We start from the raw sequence: 22,065 nt of genomic DNA on the forward strand, positions 1-22,065 counted from the left end.
TTAGACGTTGTTTTCTTGTTTAGTACTTTTACTACTTTTTCCCTACAGGAGATTGACGGCAAAGCACTCCTGTTGCTACGTAGTGACATGATGATGAAATATATGGGCTTGAAGCTCGGTCCCGCCCTCAAACTCACCTTCCACATCGACAAGCTCAAACGGGCTTGAGGAGGTCAGGCCAACCAGCAGCAGCCTTCCAAAGGACTAAAACTCCAACCCCACCTCCCTGTTCGAGGATCAGTATATCATGCACTGCATATTGGACATATACTGACCATTTACATGTAGCAACTTCCATCAGACCACCATATCTGGTATTAAATAACCTTGTCCTGACCTCATCCAATGAGGAATGTTTATTTTGTGTAGCACAATCCAGCCCTAAGGCAGCATGGGATACGTAGGATCACCCACTTGTCCGTCATCCATTTTGCATTTCAGTATAACTTGAAGAGTCATATTGTGGCCATTTAACTGTAAAAGGCTTTTTTGGCCTGCTTTTATTATGTTACATTTATTCTGTACATTTCATATTTTGTATTTCATTGAATATATGGACTTGTATTTTTGACTTTTTCAACGGTTTGTGTTGGATATGCTAAAAGAAAGAAAACCCTAAAGGAAGAAAAGAAATCACTACATTCATCCCAATAGTTGGGAATGTTTCTGATTAACGTCTCTGTTTGAGGCACAGTTTTGCAGTTACAACAATATTAATTATGGGGAGAAAAAACATGTTTTATGAAAGGAAAAAAAAAAATTTATTCTGAAAATACTGCCATGAGGAAATCAGTTTCTTTTGTCTTATTCTGGATGTTGTTTACAATGCCTTGTCTTGTCTTTGTTATTTGTACTTTTTTAATTTTTTATACTATATTATTAGAGTTCCTACATGGAGAGCCCTATCATACTTAACATTGTTCAATAAATATATAATAATTCAACAGTTGGTTTAGTTTTACTCTGCAACATCAGCCTTTTAAGCCACAGTTTGTGACTACATCCCGTTTATACGCTTGTGTTCACACTCTGTTGCTAAACATATTTATTTGTTCACTTATCATTTGAATTAGACAATATTTTCTTTCTTAATTTGCCTGACCTTTTCATACAGCCTCATTATATACAACGTACAAATGTAGGTTGGCCAGATCTGACATTTTGAAGCTGTGACTGGTATATATTTATTCTTTAACTATACTGAATCAAAATTAGCATGTCAGTTTAAAATTGTTCATGCATATAAATTAATGACGCTATTATTTATTCATTCATACTTTTATTTTGAGGAACTGTGCCATGTACTGAGGGTTTTTCCATTTACAGAGGTTGACCAACAGAGGGCAGCACAGCCCTGTTTACCTTTTTTGCAGACATGTCTCCTTACTGTTTCTCCTTGGGACTCACTGACATGCACTGCCATAGGTGGCCATCTCTCCATCTGGTAGACTCAGCATGATAATCTCTGATATTTTTATACCACGTAAGATGACTTCTTACAGTTGCTATTTTGTTGCTTCATCGTCAGTATTTCTCCTGTGCTGTTGTGTTGTTATTGCACTTATCCTCCATTATTTAAAGACCCTCTCTCTATGATTATGTGTATCTATTGTTCATGTTGTTTCTGGTAAATATTGCTGTCATTGTTTCAGTCAGTACATGAGTGGGCTATTAGTGCTTGTGGGCGAGAAATTACTTGTGTCTACTGAAGCAGCTCAGCACACGACAGAAAAATCTAACCACATCCTCCTAGTGAAAACAGGAAAACGTATCACGTTGGGTTGAAAACAGTGACCAAACCCACTGATTCTAACTGACATGGATGAGTGTGAATGCATGTCTCTGTGTGCGAGCATATGACACATGCAGACAATCTGTGCTGTGTTTGTGTGTTATGCTCAGGCACATGTGACAAGCTCACAGCTCATGGCTGATGCCTGTGCTTGTTGATGTGTAATAGTAGCCAAAATGTTGTGCGTGAAGCCAGAGCTATTTATAGAAATAACAGCTCCTTGTGGCGCATATTGTGTTTGTGAACGTTGTGAAGCGGGTTTTCACTTAAGCTCCTAACACTACAGTGGGGTTTTTATCAGGTTCCACTCTTGTTTTGCTGATAGAGTAGCAGCCAGAGGTCTCCAAGTAGTAAGGTGAATATCCAGTATCACAGGTTGGTTCCACTGAAAACATACAAGGGCAGGTTATTGTCACTGTTTTGACATAAAGTACAGTGGTATTAGGTACTTTGGGGAAATCCTGCCCTTGATATTTACCAACAATGCTGTGCAGAGCTCCTGAGTCATCCACTCTTTGCCCCAACAGTCATACACTGTAAAGAGCAGCGAGACAGTTTCAGTATGTATGAAAGGAAGTTTTGCGGGCTTGCAGATCACTCAGAACTGTGAGAAAAAAAACGCTTTTCTCAGGTCTTTGCATCAGGTGTCATATAACTTAAAAATGCCATATTGTCTGCAGGGCTAGAATGGCAATGTTACACTCAGCAGACAAGAATGGGCACATTTAGAGAGAGAGACGGTACGTACAATAAGGTGCTCAGTCCCCACCACCTTCTCACCAGGTGATTTGAGAATTCCCAGCACACCTTTTGGGCTGTTGGGTTGATCTTTGGATCATTTTTCCAGATTGCTAAAGACCTGGTTCGTAGCGCATGATGTTCTCTTTCTCTGACCACGTATAACATGCAAATGCCTCAAGAGCTGATGACACAGGACCAAACGTCAGTCGTGAATATGATCAGCCTGACTAACTGTCATGGTTTAAGGTTTATTGTTTAGTTTTTCAATTCAAACCGTGGGGGTGTGTTTTACTAAATAAAAAGGAGAAAAATGAAAATTGGTTCGCATCCCAGAGGAGCTGTGACATCTCAGCGAACTGAGCCCATTTTTTCCTTTACTTTAGAAATTGTGTTTATAATACATGACAGTGACAGGCAAGTCTAGCAACAGATGTTTCTAAAATCACATTTGATTTCATCACTTTCTGTAAATGTGGATGCAGACCTGCCCCACTCACTTGTCTCCAGTGACTTTTGATTGTGAGATAATATCTGCAAAGAACTCTCAGTCTTGACAGCCCTCACCCCAACATACTCACCCTGTCAGGCCTCTGCCTACAGATGGTGTGGGTCAGCCAATGTCAGGATTTTCCTGCAAGGAAAATTGGTCACGTGATATTATCTGTCAGTGAGTGTAAAAAATGCAGAAATCAGATATAAACATAAAAAGTACAGAAAGGTGTGACAAATATATGGATGAATTACTCACTGGCATAAACAAAATACACATTTATCCTCAGCATAAACACACTGCTTGTGCAGTATATGTACATTTCACCCACAGGATAACACTTGTAAAGCCTGACAAGAACTACTCTCTTGTATTAATTCCATCCCCCAGCCTATAGCCTGTTACTCTGTCTTTAGTAGCATGTGCTTGCCACTGTCACCAGATTAGCACATAGGCTTAAAGCCCTGCTCACAAAGACACTGTGTACAGAACATAGCCTGTACTAATACTGTTTCCCTCTTTTCTAACCTACGAACCTGTAATACTCCCAGGCTGAGTGAAACAATTTTCCTGCTCAAATTAAATTTGACTGAGTTAAATTAAATTGCAAAGGCAGGAGATGAACACAATAATATAAACTTCTCTATAACACATACAATGCCCAGAAAACTCCTCAACAAAATGCTATCTTTGTGAAGCTTATAATGTCCAATCTCTGTAGACTGTCAGATTCAACTCTACAGTATAGTGCACAGTAAGGTGTAATAACATGAACACTTTGGTTGATTTAACACCTTTTTCACACAGTGTCAGCAAAATGTAACATTTTAAGCCTTAAAAGTGTAATATTATTTTCACAGCATTTGTTTTAGATTGTATTTCTTTATAATCTGCTTGGCAGGCTTTGACACATCGCAGTGCCAAATAGTAAAGCAGTTTGAAAGTCAATTTAAGATTATTTCAATGGCTGAATTGGTCTGAATTACATGATAAAAACCTCTCCCATCTGGTTAGAAGACTGTCAAATAAAATAAAATACTAAATAACATTTTAACAAGGGATGTAACCAAACAATCTCTACTTGACATGTGCTGACTCTAGGGGTTTACTCTCTGCAGCTATTGCGAAACCGCATCTCTGCTCAGTTTGGCTCAACTGTGTAAATCACACAACCCTTAAATATTTACCACCTTTAGACATTGTTGGGACACCTCGATGTGTTTGAGCAGCCTCGATGGAGAAGTGTTAGCTGTGTGCAGGAAAATAAATTATTTACACCCCCCCCCCCTTTACTTCAAAGAGCTGGCAAACCATTCAACCCCCCAGATTTGGGGAGGGGGGTCGGAGGAGGAGTCGCTAGTCACTAGGCAACCCCAGTGTCACCTGCCCCGACATGCCAGAATCAGCTACTTACCTCCGGAGGCTGCACGTATGAGGTACATAGCTGCATTTAAAAGCCTCTTCAGCAGGATTCATATGGAAAACAAAACAATTACCGAGACACAGCTAAACTATGCGTCTCCAGGAAAGAAAGTGTGATGTGATTATATTGCTTTTTCCCCTCGTGTGGGAGAGAGGAAGGGTTTTGTTGCTTACAAGCTGAGTCGCTGAGCTTTACTAAAAAGCCCGGGAGCAGAATCCAACAGTGCAACAACTGATGTTTTCCAGAGGAGGCCTGTTGCATTGAAATATATGTGATGTGTTAGCTTTTTTAATAAGAAAGAATTTAAAGTAAGGGGAGGGAGGAGCAGTGTCCAATAAGATCACATGTCAAGTAGAGATACAAGGTGACTGTTCAGCTAGAAAATCAGGAAGTTCGGCTTGAGCAACATGTCCACTGAATGAACCCTGCCCTGAGGGATCTGCTGTTTATTTACCCCCTGCCAGCACACAACCCCACACATACACACACACACACTCACTCACTCTCTCTCTCTCTCCCTCTCTCCCCCACACAACTACATGCACACATAAAGATTAACACAATACATGCCACAAACCTCCAAACTCTTGTTAAAGCAGACAAGTTCAAACGCGCCCTCCTCACACAATATTCACACACACACAGATAGAACTGTGCCCCTTGTTGTTGTCAATAAATAACTCATCCTCTCAACTGGGAAACTCAAGTTTGATTCTCACTTTCATTGTGTAGTTCACTCTTTGCTTTACAGTTATTCACACTGGGGGTTTTCTTGAAGAGACAACTTCTTTTTATCTTAAGAACAGTACTCCAATGAGAGGTAGCCTGCAGTTTAGTCATACTGTTTCAAAATTACACAATCTCCAGTGAATTAGCTAAATTTTCTTGATGTTCTTTCACTACTGGGATTTCCTCATTTACAGCAATAATGGATCTGCCACAGTCTAACAACATGCTGTAGGTGTGGGTGTAAGAATCACATTGACCAGAGTTGAGACATAAATCCTTTATCTTCCCCTGGCTCCACACTGATATTGAGGTATCCCTGTCTGCCTGTTTGATCAGGCTGTGTGCTGATGCTGTGTGTGTGTGTGTGTATGTGTGTGTGCATGTGAAGACCTGGCCATGCGTGACAACAGCAAATGACCACCTATCTGTCACTGGTGCTAGCGCCTGAGATTACCACGAGCTCAGGCCTGAAACCAGCTGGACCAGAGCCTGGAAAGTGAAAACTAGACAGTACTCAATGCATAGAGATATACAGTTCATTTACAGACAAGGGGCTGAAGTGAGGAATGTAATCTGGATCGCGTTTAGCATGCCTCGCGTGATGTTTATTGAAGGGTTTTCAATGGAATCAGAAAAGTGTTGTGGGAAAACCCGGTGAAGAAATCCCCGAAGGGTAGAACAAAAAAAATCCCTCCACCTAATTTCTAATTGTAAACTGGAGAAATCCTAACATTCTCTCTTCCCCCTCCTTATCTTGTCTCTTTCACTTTGCCTGTCTACCTCTCTATCAGAATGTGGCTTTTGGTCTCTGACTTATATAGAGAAACAGCGAGCTGCCACAGGAAGACGCACTCTTGTGTTGAGCAGTTGCTGTGGGTGGGCTGAAAACGAGAGAGTAAGAAAAACAGAAGTAACTGTAAACGTCTCTGAGTGTCCCACCCTGCTTAGCCTGCGTCTAGACTGGCCTCTGTGAGGCAGGCGGCAGTCATAACAAGGGATTGGGAGCGCAAACAGGGCTGTTTGGCGTAGTTAGCCTTTCGTCTATGGAGTCACAATCGAGAAACAAAACCTCTGCATTTAATTGGGGCTAAACAAGGAGCTCACAGTGCAGCATACAATTATGAGATATATGAGGAGACAGAGTTCTGACAGTGTGCCAGAATGCCCCATGTGCCACACACCAGAAGACCATCTCACCAGATTGGTACTGGGCAAGGGACCCGCAACCGTTACTAAGCACTGTGCCAAGGCTGTTGGCCTACTTATGAGCCATTCTCTTGACAGTGTCAAGCCAAGAAAATCCACACGTACACACACACACACACACACACCCCTTAAGCAAGTCTTTGTTACTTGAAACAGGCCCATATTCAGGCTAACATACTCTAGTTTAGATCATCCATGATACTGTGTTTCAAATTGAACTCTCTGGCCTTTAACACAATTGGACAAATGAAAATAGATGAAGCTGCTTTAAGAGCAGAGTCGATTCAGAAATTGAGCAATCAGCAAAACACTATTCCTGCTCTCATTTTCCCCTTGTTACTCATGATACTGCTAAAGATGCCTTTGTTGACAATGTGAAAAGCTAAATGCAGTAGTGACATTCCCAACATGACCTCAATCAAGCATTTTCATAGCCCGGAGGCACAAAACAATCCAACAAACTCAGCCACCGCAGAGAATCTCTTTACCCTCATTTCATAATGAATGCAATTATAGGAGGAAAATTGTTTTACTCTTCCAACTGGCTTTGGTGTAGGCTGCAGAGGGGTTGTTTTGAATTTGCATAAGTCATTTGTTCAAAGTTATTGTTTAAAGCCAATAGGCAGTTTTTCACACCATCCTCTGGGTGACCTGGGAAAAGGCAGTGCTGTCTTTGAGTCAGGGCTTACAAGCTTTAAGTTAGTTAAACCCCCATCAAGGTAAGCATTCTTTGGTCACTTCCCCCAACCACACACTCGCATTACTCTTTACACACAGCAAAGAATTTTTTCCTACATTTAATGTCAGTGCATGGCATTTATGTAGCTAATCACTGACAAATAAATGTTAAACAGTAAATCTCATTTGGATATCACTACCTAGGATGTCTTATCAGATGTATACTGATATAATACAGCTGTTCTTTTACTAGCCAGCAGAAAACCATGTAATTATCACCATATGTCAATCATGTCCCTGTAAGCGACATTGCCTTTTTAGTGATGAAAATGGTGAATTGAGGAAAAGATAGGCTACTGAAACCCCAGGAAATTTGGAGTAGAGAACATATCCTTCTCAAGAAGCATAATTATTGCATCTGTTTAAACATTTCCACCCCAGACTTGAGAGAAACTGAGGTTTCTCTTCACCCACAGGTTAACCTAAGCACTTAGCTAGCTCTCCACTGCCCGAGGGAAGAGCTGTGCAATGAATGGAAAAGCAGGCCACACTTCTATCCAGGCCATCTTTATTGATCCTCAAAACCCCCTTTTCACAAAGACCATCCCCCCATCTTGACCACAGAAAGGGGACAATATAAACAACCAATAAATAAGAATCTGCGTGATTAAGGCGGTTCTACATCTCCACATAGAACACAACAGTGTGGACATGTTGGAGTTTTACAGCTTCATACAGTACAAGCAGGAGATTTTTGAGAACATCACATCTAAAAAGGCAGCACTTTACCAAAAGTGAACCATTTTTAAAATCTGGATGAGACTCCCATTCAAATGAGATAACATTGTATTTCTGTCATGTCTGACTTTAGTGATAGAAAAATTCAGGCTCTTTTTGGACGACCTTGTCATCTGAGCTTATTTTTAATACTATGCCAAATAGAATGGGAAAAAATCATGAGCAGAGAACTTAAAATTCAATTTCCTCCCTCATCCTACTCTTAGGAAAAAAAAAAAAAAAAATTAAAGCCACTTGGTTCCCAAAGTGGAGAAGGTGGTTGTTCTTTATATCAGTTTTCTCAGATAGGAATAAATAAATACACCTTTTTACTGGTAAACTGTCATGGAGTCCAGCTTAGAGGCTACACAGTGTCATAGCATTGTTCAGAGTGGCTTTTAAGAATTTCAGCATTTCTTTATTACATTCATGTCCAGGAAATGGGAGAAGTGGAACTGGGCCTTTTAGCCAGCCACCCTCTGGCCACTAGCACATGTGAGACGCGAGCACTGTGCATTCACTGTGGATATCCAGAGTTCTCTTCTGTGCACTCTGCGTCGCAACTTGGTTTAGTTGTACAGGGAGAGGTGCCCACAAAAGTAAAAGTGAAGAGATGAGTACCCTTCATCCATCCTGGACAATTCTCACTCTTCTGTGTCCATTTGTGCCCCTTTGCAAAAATCAGGTCCTCTCAGCAACTCACAGTGCTGGGTTGCTGTTTGCTGACAAAGTCTGAGATGAAGTCAAACTCGTTCTGGCCCAAGAAGAGTTCTGGCAGCTCTTGGACCCGATCCAAACCCAGCTCCATGACCAGCGAGGTCAGGACCTCCTCGTCGATCATATCCGCATCCATGCCGTTCAGGGCCAGCGCCGGTCCGGCCATGTGCTGCATGTTAGCCAGCTGGGCCGGGTTCATGCGGTACTGGGTCGTGGGTCCCATGTGGTTCCCACCCATAGGCCCCAGTGGGTGTCCGTGATACTGGGTGTTGAGTTTCTGCAGCTGCATGCTGGCCATGAGCTGTTGGGATGTTAACCCTCCGTTCATGAACTGTTGCTGCTGCTGCTGCTGCTGTGGGTGCTGGGGTTGTTGCTGGTGCTGCTGTGGGTGCATGTGATGCTGCTGCTGCTGAGGGTGATGCTGTTGCTGCTGGGGCTGGCCATTATACATCATGTTACCAGAGGTCATCTGGTGGTGACCCATCTGGGCCCCATTCAGCTGTCCATTCATGGGTCCTCCCACCATGCCCTGCCGCTGTCTCATGGCGGTCTCCATGTTGGCCTGGGCGCCACCGTAGTGCATCATCTGGCCATTGGGCATCGCCCGCATGCCCTGCTGGTTGGCATGCTGCTGGTGACCTGCCTGCAGGCCACCGTTCATGCCCATCCTGTAACCGTGGAGACTGGCGCCCGCTGAGCCGTGATTCATGGGCATCATCAGATGGTCTGCCATGCCTCCTGTCTATGAGCAGAGAGGAGACATTGTTAGGACAATGCAAACAGCAGGCAAGATGTTTGGAACCAGTAAAAACATCTCAGAAAATGTGCACCACTATCAAGTCTGTCGCGATGAGCACATATTTAACAGCCCATGTGAACCAGCATCAAACTGGACACACAGCAATGGTGTTAATGTTGCCAAGTGTGATTTACATTGCTGTGCAGCAAACCCAATTTCATACCCTGCCTACTGACTTCCTTTACAGTGACCACAAGCTTCACCTTCATTGAAAAAGAAACAAAGGTACATTTTCCCTGTAATGTCACAATCCCACCTCAAGTTAAACCACCGAAAACGCTTCCGGGGGAAAAATATCTGCATGATTGTTTTGCCTATTGGCGAACACTGAAAACCATACTGGGGTGTTTAGTCTTCTTAAAACCTCCCCTCTTTGTGCCAAGGTATGAACGCCCAGGTTGAAATTACAGGTTAACATACATTGATTGGGTACGTTTTTTTTCAGCTGGATAATTCGTGCACGACGGGATCGACAAAACAGAGGAAAAATGCGTGTATCGCGTGATGCATTGCTTAAATCCCCGTCTATGTTGCATGTCAGCTGAGGCAGAAAAATCAGTTACATTTTACGCACGTAAGGTTGCAACAAAGAACACTGACATCATGCAACATCTCCCCAACAGCTGAATCACCACATTTCTAACAAGGCATAAAATTCAACAAAAGCTTCGGTTTTTTTCTGCCGATTACAGTGTCTCGGTTTGTTTAAATGTTTGTATTCGGTCATTTCCCCGACGCTGTGGACTAATATTAACCATTTTGTTAGTCTCGAGTTTGAAACAGGGGAATGCAAACAATGGAGCAGCAGCAGCCCCTGAGACCACCACAGACCAAAAAAACCAATTTCTCCAACAAATAAATCCGATAAAAATCACTTACCCGTATCCGCTACGTTTCCACAAAGTTGCGCGACTTGCTTCGGCTCCGTCTTTTAAAACACTTTTCTTCCCCCCTCCTGCAAGGCAAAGGCTCCTCTGAATTACAGTATGTATTCCACAGGGTTACGCTTCATGCTCAAGCGGGGACGGTGTGCACAAAGACTGCCGCATCAGATCTTGAAACGACTGCCTATTTTCTGGGTCAACTCAGGGATTATGTACATCTAAAAAGCTCAGAGGAAGGCAGTCGGGGAGAGGTGGAGCCTCGGTCCTGCCTCTTCTTTGTTCCTATTGGCCCTACTTAATATAATTGTGCATGGGCGTAGAAAAAAAGGGCTGTTGGAGAGCAGTGACACAGTAGGCAATTTAAATACCCTCCTCCCCACTGTTTCTTTTTGAAAGAATATTTGGACATCTTGTTTGTCTTCATAAGTAACTGCTGCTGTTGTGTTTGAATTGGTAGAATAAAAGGGCTGTCATTAAGTTTTCTTAATGTTAGATAGATAGATAGATAGATAGATAGATAGATAGATAGATAGATAAGACTATTATTTAATTACATGATATATTTTTTGTTTGTTTCTGTATATGTATTATGAATATGTTATATATGTTTTATGAATGCCTGTAGGAGTCAGCAAACACACATGAGTGCCAAGCACCATGACCTTAGAGTAGAAATTCATGTTTTTAACTTGACTGCACTTACTTATCTGTTTGGCTTGTGTGTGTGTGTGTGTGTGTTTAGCAAGAGTGTTACTCTGGTATGTGCATGTACACTTCATCTCCAAGATGACTGAGATCAGTGTTGGTCCATGTGACACACCAGTCTGCTGTGTGTTAGCCTCAGCCAGGCGGTGGAGGGAGGGCAGAGGAATGTAGCCTGTGTGCTATTCTAGGCCACACTGGCTGCAGCAGCAGCAGTGTAACTACTACTGTGCACAAATGTGTGTTTGCTTCCTTGTTTACACATATGGACTATGGACGCAGGCGTGTGTGTATGTTTCCGTGTGTCTTTTCTGTGTGTGTGTTTGTACCTCCACTCTGCAGATGCACACGTCCCTTGATTGCCCACTTCAGGACAATGACCTCTTGCCTGCAATTGCAAATGAATGGAAGCACTTTGGGAGAGTGAGCCAATCTATTGTCGGGGGAATTTGTCTATAAATGGGCAACCACTGGCAAGCGTTTGTCATTGTTTGACATTGTCCGGCCACTTTAAGCTAGTGTTAATAAGCCACTCCCAGGTGTTGGTGTTTTCGGAGAAACTCACCCAGCTAGTCAGTCCAAACAAAACAGAGAATCAACACAAGTTTTTGTGGTGCTGTGATGGACACTCTTTTAGTAGAGCATGTGTGCTATATAAAGTTAATGCAGTCTGTGCTCATATGACAAGCAAGCGTTTTTAAAATGCATCAAACAATCTTTGTTTTTGTCCCTGGGCCAAAAGCTCTTAATAGTGTCATTTGCATTAAAGAGCACAGGCAATGTGTCCAAACCTTCTGGAGCTCACCAATCACATCACTGTGTCTGTTTAAAAACCCTGGATATTTGCATGAAATTCCAATCAGCCTGATTGTGGTGGAAGATGTGCATTTTGTAATTATATATCCATTGCATTGTTGTAATTAGATGAGAATACACTACAGTACTATCCCTTAAAGGCTCTTTTTCTATACGTTGTGTATGTTTCGCAGATTTATCCACATCTCTGACTATAGTCTATGGTTTAGGGAAGTAGCCTCCACACAGCTTGTCTTAAGCCATTTATTGATTTCTATGCTTGTGTGAGAGTGTGCATGTATGTTTGCATTTCAAGGAGAAAGAGCAAGAGAGAGAGGGAGAGTTCATGTGACTGTGTTAACAGGAGCAATAGGCTATAAAGCTTTGCTTCCATTCCCAGCTTGGATACACCCCTGTGCTACACTGTAAAACATGCAATAAAAATGCTGCTGTTGCATGATGAGTTGATTTCACACAGGTGTCATCTTCTAACAAATTTGTCACTTAGCTTCACATATTTGTATTCACATATTCTCAGCAAATCAGTGTGAACTTTTTCAGCTTTTGATGAGCTCCCCTCACAAAAGGCCTCAACCTTGTCAACTCTTGACAGCAGATAATAACACAGTCAGACGGCTGAGTGTTTTGTCAGTAGACTGAGCAAAACTGTGCCCTACGTATTTGGACTTGGTCACAGTAGTTGACCCTCTCTGTTCCTGCGTCATCTGCCTGGACACTCTGTCTAGGGCAATTGCGCTACTTCCAACAATTTTCCATGTTCCTACCTGGCAGTTTCTCTGCCCTCCATGTCAGACTTCAAGAAAGTCTGTAGAGGCCAATGTTTGTTGCTCCTCAACAGGGTCTGGGAATGTGTGGAGAGTCTCCTTAGAGCAAAAGAACACACTGGAGTGTAGTGTAGTGGAACACTGATGTTCTGCACAGACGATGTTCCTGCTAGGTGATGCACTTATTACCAACTTCATCCCTGGGTCTGTGAGTTGGTAGAGGAGAGGCTTAAAGAAATGTAACACTCACAACTAAAGAACAAGGAAATAGTGGAACAAAATGTTCCTATTGGTAGCCAGTCAACAAGCTAACACTGTTTTGTTTGTACTTTTTGTACATACCAAACAGAAATAATGACAGACATCCCACTTACATTTGAATTTGTTATTCATAGTTAAAACTTGTGATTGTGATATTTCCACTCTGCCTTTGTTATTTCTTCTCCAGTCTCATTGTTCCAAGGTAGTATTTTATTCCCTGAGGAAGTCTTGGGAGTGAGGAAGTAGCAGTGAATAAAGGATACATATTTGTGTTTAAGTGTTTTAACAAGAATTTTTGTTTTAATTCCTCAAATGTGAAGAGCATGTGAGTATATTCCCGGTTGCCAGGAAAACCAAGGTTATGAAACATAAACATAGCATTGTTTAGTTAAGTTGTCTTCATAAAATACTTTATTTACTTAAATTACAATATTAGTGCTTCCTGCATTGCACTCATACAACACTGTATGAGTGTCATAGTATTCACTCTGAGCAGCAGTACCCTTTTCTGTGTTCTACAGGCTGAGATGAGTCATGTGTTTAATGAGCTTAAAGATTATATGGGCAGTCTAATGGGCAGCTACCCTTCACACTATGAACCACAGTTATCATCTACCATCAGATACTGAACTAATCACTCAAGTCATCTCTAATTTCTGTCACCAGCAACTTTTTTAGCCACTGATCTAAGACCAGCTGACTCAATTCTACCGGCCTGACTAATCCTCCCAGCTCCGTCTCAGCACGTAATTACTGGCAATGTTAGCACTGTATCAAGCCTTATGGCTGATACAGACACGTGGGTTTATAGAGGTGGAGCTATATGACTGTTATACCCAGAAAATCATCATGTGCCAGATCCTTAAAATAAACTGGTTTCACTTACATCAGTATATTCCTGGTATTGGGAAGCATTCCTGATATACAATGAACTGGCTTGTCCCAGTTAAGTAAATTCTCACTGTATGTGTTTTAATACCTGGAAATTACTTGGGCTCCAGTATTTAATAGGGATATAATTACTAAATACTAAAGTACTACCCATATCTGCTGCTTCTAATTGTGGCCATCAACTGATTTAATACTTTTCACTTGTTGCACTCACTGGAGTCAGCCAGACTAACTTAAACTGCTTAAAGCAATGCTGGATAACACACTTTTCAAAACATCTTTGAAGTTAGCTCTCTAGATTTTGAATTAAGACATGAATGAATTATAAAATAAATAATTTGAAGCCTCTTCTGTTATTATGGTCACACAGTATCAATATGAATGGACAGCCACCTTATTCAGCAGGATAAAGTGTGTCCTAGTATGCACATTTCCCTGAAGATGTGAAACCAAAAGTCAGTTTGCCTCTCTCTCTCTCTCTCTCTCTCTCTCTCTCTCTCTCTCTCTCTCCCTCTCTCTCTCTCTGTCTTTCTGTCTCTCACTCTCTTGCTCTCTTAGTGTGGGGGAGGGTTGTTATTGTTCTGGTAAATGAGAGAGTCTCTATAAATACTCCCAAGGCTTCCTTCTCCATCTCAACCACCAATCAACAGTCACTGTTCAGCCAAGCAGCTGAGAGAGGGCAATAAGCCTGAGTCAAGGCTAACGGGGGAGGGAGTGGGGGAGGGTCTGACTCAAACATACCATGGGGGTGAAGTGGGTGAGGGACTTTGCGAGGGAGGGAGGGGGAGAAACCCAGTAACTGCCACTCACGAACCTGAGGCCACAAGTGAGGGGTGAGGCCTGAGAGAAAGTAGTTATTTGGTGGGGCGAGGGTGGTCAGAACTCACTACATTAAAGGAACTTTCCAACAACTCTTTTGATTGTTCTATATAAAGTTAAATAACAGACTTTTCCCCTTTAAGAACAGCCATTACTTCCTCTCTATGAACTTTGGTCCATTAGTGTTGGATGGTTATATACCTGATTGGCATTGTTTTGCACACTTCCTTCATGCCATTTAAAATAGTACTGATCTCTTTACCACTTCTAACAAGATACAAGAAAAGTTGTTTCAAGAGTGGAGTTGGTAAGAATGGGCTCATTGTATGCAAGGAGAAAATTAAGTCAGTCTTATTTAACCAGACAATATAATTAAAATCAATATCATAACATTGTATAAAAATATGGTCAGTGTATGCTAAATTATCATACAGCTTTTATTAAAATAAACTGATGTTCAGTGTAATTAACTCTGTTCCACTGTTAAATATTACAAGGCACAAAGCTCCCCACACGCGTTAAACAAAATCTGCAGTAACCAATGTTTTTAGTTTAATTACAGCTTTGCACAGTTATATTGATTTGGACAAATGGACAGATTTCTGTACCATATTAATATGGTATAATCATATTCCACAGAGAGGCAATATACAGCAATATTAAATTATTGCACAAGCCCACAATGAAAGGTCAAGGGTGTGGTCGAAATTAACTTGTTTGTACATGGTTTGATGACATGTTGGAAGGCGAAAGTGTTTATAGTTGTTCTCAACTGCCACACTCGTAGATGGAATGAAAATCATTTTAGCATAAAAAGAGGTAACACACAGTAACTGGTTAACGGCGCACCCATTCCTCACACCGATGTCTTAAGGGTCTTGAGGAATCGTTTTTTAAGAACATGTTCGTCAAATTGGTTGATGTGTAGCATCTGACAGTGTCTTCTTGTGTCTTCTGACAGTGGAATTGTGGGGCCTCCATCATTTTCCCGGGTGTGTGCGGAGGTGACAAACTAACAGCAGGGCTATGCTAGAAAAGGACTAGTTTGTCGGGTGAGCAAGGTATCGGTGAAACAACGAAACACAATCTAGGAAGCCCAGCCTGAGTAACAGATTATTGCATTTAAATGCTTATCAGACAGCAAAACACTGCAGAATCCTTTCCAATGCTACAATAGGAATTTTACAACTAAAACCACTGCAGTGACTATTGTATCTTGCGTATGTATCTTTCCTCACCATGACTGCAAGTAAACAGGAGACATACACCATTCATGTTACAAAGGAATCCAAGAGGAACGTGGTCTTGCATGTTTTTGACTGGCCAGCACAGCTCCTTGACCAATGACATCGCATCGTGGTAAGAGTTGAGGCCAGTTCAACAGCAACTGAACTTCCCTCTGGATTTCTCTTCTGTCATTCCCCACAACCACATACTTCCACACACCCGAGCGCAACACCCGGATTGCCTCAGAGGATAGACTGTCCAAAACTGTGTGCTGTTATCCTCATTTGTCTGATTTATTCTCCCATTCTCCAGCTCATCCCCTTTCTGTTAAAACAGTCTTTTTGCCCACAGCTGCAACTGTGGCCATCCAAAACAGCAAAAACAACATAAACACTTTTCCTGAAGATGTGGTCAGATGACATGTTGTATAGCTTTGAGAAAGCATACTGAGACCTTGAGTGGTAGAAGGAAAAGAGCTGTCATAATGTCTTAAAAAAGAGTGCAAAGTTCCTGTTAGCTGAGAAAGCTGAGACCATGAGGGGATGTCTGAGACACCAGATAACCACTGAAACAACTTCCCCGCTACAGCTGAGAATTCCCAGCGTACTTATCGTGATAGCAAAGACATGATAAGCAGTATTTGTGCCTGCAGGTGTTCACTCTCTCCAGTGATGACTTAATGCAAGCTACACAAACGTGATTGGTTTCATGTATCCAGTCTTGGCTCATAACCAAACAGTGTCAGTCATTTACAGTCAGCACCACAAGCCCACTGCCTGCATTTCCAGGCAACACCATTCTTCAGCATTTACTAGCCTGAGGGATCATTGTCGACACAAACACTAATCATGTCCCCTTCACTGCACTTCCTGCCTAACAGCCACTGATGATGTTTCCAGTTACCTCTGCGAACATGCACATACAGAGCAGGAGTGTGGGGGATACAAAGACTAAATGGACAACAGGAGCTAGCACAACCTGTCAAACAAGTAGCTCATGTGGAAGGAGGGAGTGGGAGAACACAGTGACGATGTGAAGAATGACCTATTAATCATTCATTATCTCTCAGCACTGTTAATGAGGTGACGACTCTTAAATAATTAGCAATGTGACTGAAGCATATTTCCATAGCAGTAGCCTCAGGACTTGGAGGGCATTGGGGACGAGTGGGGAAGGGAATATGGGATGCACCAGGCACAAAAAAGAACAGCCCCCACACCAGCTTAGCAAACAATAACTGTCCTGATAGGGGGCTCTGGGAGGCATGGACAGAGAGACAGAGATGGACAGAGGAGAGATAATGAAGCTATACGCAATATTGAGACAAGAATGAGCCAAGGAGGAAATAACACATTGAAATAGTTATGTCTATATGTAGTGGGCGTTTAAGTTGTTCACCCAGCAGCCTTCATTATCCGTCTGTCTCATTTCAAGAGGGGCAGGCCAGGGCCTTCAGGCTTTTCTAACACACAAATCAACGGGGAACTGCAGCCGACTAGCACCCCAGCCTGCCATGGGCCTATTCATCTTGCACAAAATACACAAAAGAGCAGACCCTGAGCCACATTCTTGACATCCAACCTCATCACCCCCAACACCCCCCACCCCCCGGCCCTGACTAGCGCCCCTCCCCCAGTGCCTCGCACCAGCCAGGGCAGACAGGAGCTGCTATGCTACACTACCTAACTGGCTGCCTGACTGGCTAGCTGGCTGGTTGGAGTTGTTTGGTTGGAGGAAGGGATGCATGGAGGGAAGGGAGGGTGTGGGAAAGAGGGGGCAGGGATGTTTTCTCTACAGTCAGCTAATTGACTCACAGATGTCAGGAGGAGTCGGGTTTGTGGCAGGGCTAAAGCACCCTGTGACACTCTTCCCCTCCACAAACAAACATAACACCTATGCACGCGCGTGTGCAGGCGAGGATTGTGCACGTGCATGCACGTGTACCTGTGACCTTACCCATACCGTCTGCCTCCCTCACACTCACCTCTTCGGTAAACAGATGTGTCTCTGTGTCAGGCTGGGGGATTTGGGGTGGGCTTTGTTCACTTCTCCAAAATAAATCTCAAGGCGTAAATATGACAGTGAGGTGTAAGGCAGCTCTGAGTGTAGCTCAGTCTCATAAAAACACCAGGAACTAACAGCCTTTTGTGGACAATAAGAATCTGGATTGTTCTGGGCATAATTTCATTTTTCTGTTCACCATCTGGGGAGCCTCTCTGGCTGTCAAGCTAAAGCAGGTCTCATCTACTGATACATTGGTGCAATAACACTTGAGGCAGTTCAAACGCTGTACAACCTATGAAATGACCTATTTTCAAGCCAAGGTTTCATGTCACGCCATGTTTGCACACTGCATTTCCATCTCGTACATGTGTGCAGTGCAGAATTCAAATGTCTTCTCTGAACACCCTGACAGCTGTGTATGCGTGTGTGTGTGTGTGTGTGTGTGTGTGTCTGTCTGTCTGTCTGTCTGTCATCGTGTTTGTGTGTTCCAACTAGACTGCTAAACAGCTGAGTCCAAATTGAAAGTCAGTGCTGTCACTCCCTATATTTACCAAATGACTCACTCACAGCAGAAATCTGTTTGGACACACAGTTAGTATTCAAGCAGTTGGTTACAACATCTTTGACAGCAGCAAAATAATTAGCAGGGAAAGTGTGGGTGATGAGGAAAATATTGCAGAATTGCAGTGGTGGTCTGCTCAGATGCTTAAAAACAGGGTAGAACAGGTAACCTTTGGTCTCTGGGGTGGTGATAAAAGTACAACCAAGTTCTAAAAGGCACAGTGTTGTATCTTTTAGAGTATATTTGATAACAGTTGAGGGATCTGTACATTTTCAGACATATTCATCCTCCAGAGGGACATTCAGGAAAGCAATCATGCTGCACTACCAAGAAAACACAAATCATGCATTATTGAGTTCCCCCAAAAGCTCTCTGCCTGGGCGAAATTCCCCCTATGGTCTTTGTCCATCGGTCTTCCTATCATGAGCTATGTTAATGGTTAGTATTGGGATGTTTGAGTGTTCTTTTTTCCCTTGGTATATACTGGGTGTGGACCTCTGAATGTATTGAGAGTATTCAGATTTTGCCTGTATTTGGTGTTGTGCAGCTTTCAGGCCACAAGAATGCATGACACAGTATCATGACATGTCAATACCCAATGGAAGTAAAAATATGCTTTGATATCTACAAAGTATTAATCTGCAGTCTACATGTAGCTGATAATTTAGCGAATCAAGAGGTGTTTATGGTATGGTATGGTATGTATTTTTACAGTACTCATATATATGTTGTATCAGTAGTAGAAATGAAGAATAACCTGGAGTAACCTAACTAAACTGCAGCAGTGAGTTTCTCCAAAGTCCGCAGGCAGCAGGAATCAGGAGTAATATCCACAGGCTAACAGGCTAACAAGAACTGAGTCTGCTGTCTGGCTGTGGTACATGAACGAATCCGGTGATCCCTGAAGCTCCCAAGGAGCCTCTTTGGCATTTGTCGGCATACAGGCAGTAGTTGGGCGTGTATGGGGAGTGTCAAGGGCAGCGTTTAGTAACATATAAAAGGCGAGTAGGCGGGAGGATGCAAAAGTTTTTGATAGTGTCTGGTTTAGAGTGCAAGTGCATGGCTATTTCCTGGAGGCAGTACGTACTAGTGTAAACTCAGTTCATATTGAACTCATAGATATACCAGTAGAAAAGATCAGTTTTGAGCCAGCGCTATTAATGGTAGAGCCATATCCTCACGCCTACACAGGCGCTGAAAGTTGGATGTCCCCACCAGGAAACAGCTAGTTCTCCTTCCTGACCGGGGAGGTGTTAAACCACCATCCCATCTAAATGTCCTGTTGAGCACATGTCTTTGCAGGTTTACACATATGGTGTATATACACATGCACAGGCGTCCACACAGACACACACATAAACACGCAGGCCAATCCACTACCCACCAGAGCTGCCTAAAGTCCGCCTGTCCTCTTCCTGTTTTTCCACTCACCCACACTGTTGTCACTCTGGCCAGGAAGCTGTGGGAGAGATACGCATGACAAAGTCTTTCTTTATTAAATTGGCAAAGAGTGTCTGTAGAGCTTTTGGAGTCCCTGTATGTGCGTCTGTTTGAGAGAGAGAGAGGAAGACAGAGAGAGAAAGAGAGCGGCCGAGGGAGAAAGAAAAGGAGAATGAGCACTGGAGAGGTGGGGGTGGGGACCTAAGCCAAGGGCTAGAGGCTTATCCAAGATCCACTCTAGGCTCATCCCTGGATATTGCTGTTTGAAACCATGAATCAAGAACAGAGGATAGAGAATAAAAACCAAAAGGCGACTGTCATATATCCATAACAATATCCATCCACTGCAAGAAACTGTCAAATAACACTTTCAAATACTGATTTAAGAACGGAAATGCATGTTCAAACAGTTTGCAAATATGAATATTATCCAGTGAATATGCTGTAGTATACTGTACATTTAAGCTATTATACATACTACAGACACTGGAAGTCAGAAGCAGAGAGTAGCATAACAGCAAAATTTCAGGGGATTCACTGCAACCAGTGGATTTGTTTGAGCTTTTGTACAACTTTGGGAAATTTGTACCACTGACCAATTGCAAGCTGCTTTGACAATGCTGACCTGAGTGAACAAAGACCAAAATGAAGTTATCATATTAAGCTATGTCCTATGTTTTATGTATCACTGCTCTGTCTGGAGTATATGCCACTCCAGAGAAGAGTTGACAGTCAGTTGCGAGTTGACAAACACATTTCCGCGAATGGACCATTTGCTTAATCTCGCCCCCAGATGTCCATTCATAGCTGACCAACCATAGGCACAGCAGACCTGTCTGACTTTGGATTTCACCACATGCCCTAATAGTGTGCTCAGGGTTCTAATAAGGGCAATACTCTGTATCTAAAATGTTTGGAGGGTGGTTTCTTTTTTTCCACCACCTCTACAAAAACACGTTTAAAGAATTGATTAAACTTTGTATTTATCTGCTCTAACATACTAAGCCGCAAACTGATTAGTTTGCTCTTTCCAAGGTGGTAAGGGGTACATCATCAGCTATATACTAAATATTATTATGTGGGACTAAGTTTTGCCCGGATTTATTGTCCAGTTAGCAACAGAGATCTATTCACTGTGTCACCAATCTTCTAGTGCCACCTATTCCATATGGATAGTTTCCAGATGCCATGCGTGATTGGGCACTAAAGCTGCAAGTCTTTGTTACTCTTAAAACATTTATATTTTACAAAATATTTATATCTATTTTGGCTGAAATACTATTTTCTTTTGACCTTTAGAATCCTAAGAATTTGCTCTGTACAATTAGATCGGACTTTTAAAATAAAGCACACTGCTGTTGGTTAAATCCCACATTTTGCATTTTGGGAGTGAGATTTGGATCCGCTGTGACATCTTGATTTTTACTTAAGTTCAACTGCCCGCCCGAATATTTGTTGCCGTTATGTAGTTTTACATCTATGTGACTTATTTTACAAACTCTGGCTGTTTGAGTAGGATGGATGTAACTGATGCAACACATTTGTATAGTATAAAACAGTACATTCTTATTTCAGTTTCTGCTGGCAGAGAACAGCTGTGTACAGTCTGCACGTCCATGTGCAGGAGATAACGACAGGGAGGACAGAGGACAAGATAAGACATTGTGCTCTGCGGTCAGGGAGTACGCCCTCCTCTCCCTCCTTCGTCCTCCCTCTTCTCCTCTGTCCCTCTTATCTGCTGCCTCTGTCTTGACCTCCACCCTACTGCATGGTGTTTAGTCAGGGGAGAAAACAGCATGGGGATGGAACAAGTACAAGTGAACACTGTTAAAAACATTCCTCACAGCGTTCTTCTCACAGTATAAAGTCCATTATGCTTTTATTTTGCATTTGTTCAAAAGGAGCTATCACTGTCGCAGGATAAACAGCTTTCAGGTTTGTGTGCCACTTATTGGGTAGTGACAGTATAGGATTTGTGTCATTGAAGACATGTACATAAAACATAGACAACAAGACATTTTATGGACACATTCACATTCACCCCCAAAGTATGATGTACATGGTTAGCAAAGGGTGGTTGTTAGTCTCTGATTATGGCAGAGTTACTGCAGCAGTACACTCCCAAATAAATTTTAACTGGCACGTTTGCACAGGACGAATGGCTGGTTTATGACCAAAATAACATCTCACACCACATGTTTGGTGGCTGGGCTCATTTTTTATTACAGCATTTTACATTCCCCGCTGCGCTGAACTTTAGCATTTTCATTCTAAATTGTCTTGTTCTATACCGGAGTGCTAATCAATTGATTGTAGGCACACGATTAACTTGTTTAGTCACTG

General features: G+C 42.4%; 2 protein-coding genes and 1 long non-coding RNA gene across 10 annotated transcripts in view; 1 reads left to right on the forward strand and 2 right to left on the reverse strand.

Moving 5' to 3' along the window:
* The window catches only part of LOC108898509 (Scm polycomb group protein homolog 1), a 132,044-nt gene that overhangs the window by 58,152 nt on the left and 51,827 nt on the right, over nt 1-22,065 (forward strand). For 2 of the 8 annotated variants that reach the window (XM_018698410.2, XM_018698402.2), the window contains exon 16: nt 49-944. The exons of the other annotated variants lie outside the window; for them this stretch is intronic. In XM_018698410.2, the coding sequence (XP_018553926.1) occupies nt 49-168 (120 nt within the window). In that variant the 3' untranslated portion in view covers nt 169-944. Of the gene's footprint in view, nt 1-48; nt 945-22,065 lie in introns of those variants that run through there. 8 annotated transcript variants of the gene reach the window in all.
* Nucleotides 525-19,894, reverse strand: LOC108898539 (uncharacterized). Its single transcript, XR_001963451.2, has 4 exons — nt 19,667-19,894; nt 3,112-3,164; nt 2,271-2,326; nt 525-2,177 (listed from the first exon to the last, which is right to left on the reverse strand). It is a non-coding gene; the product is annotated as an uncharacterized LOC108898539 (long non-coding RNA).
* cited4b (Cbp/p300-interacting transactivator, with Glu/Asp-rich carboxy-terminal domain, 4b) lies at nt 7,611-10,444 on the reverse strand. Its single transcript, XM_018698389.2, has 2 exons — nt 10,232-10,444; nt 7,611-9,295 (listed from the first exon to the last, which is right to left on the reverse strand). The coding sequence occupies exon 2, from the start codon at nt 9,284-9,286 to the stop codon at nt 8,528-8,530; it is 759 nt and encodes a 252-aa protein (XP_018553905.1). The 5' UTR covers nt 9,287-9,295; nt 10,232-10,444; the 3' UTR covers nt 7,611-8,527.

This window comes from Lates calcarifer, linkage group LG15 (genome assembly GCF_001640805.2).
Source record: "Lates calcarifer isolate ASB-BC8 linkage group LG15, TLL_Latcal_v3, whole genome shotgun sequence".
NCBI lineage: Eukaryota > Metazoa > Chordata > Actinopteri > Centropomidae > Lates > Lates calcarifer.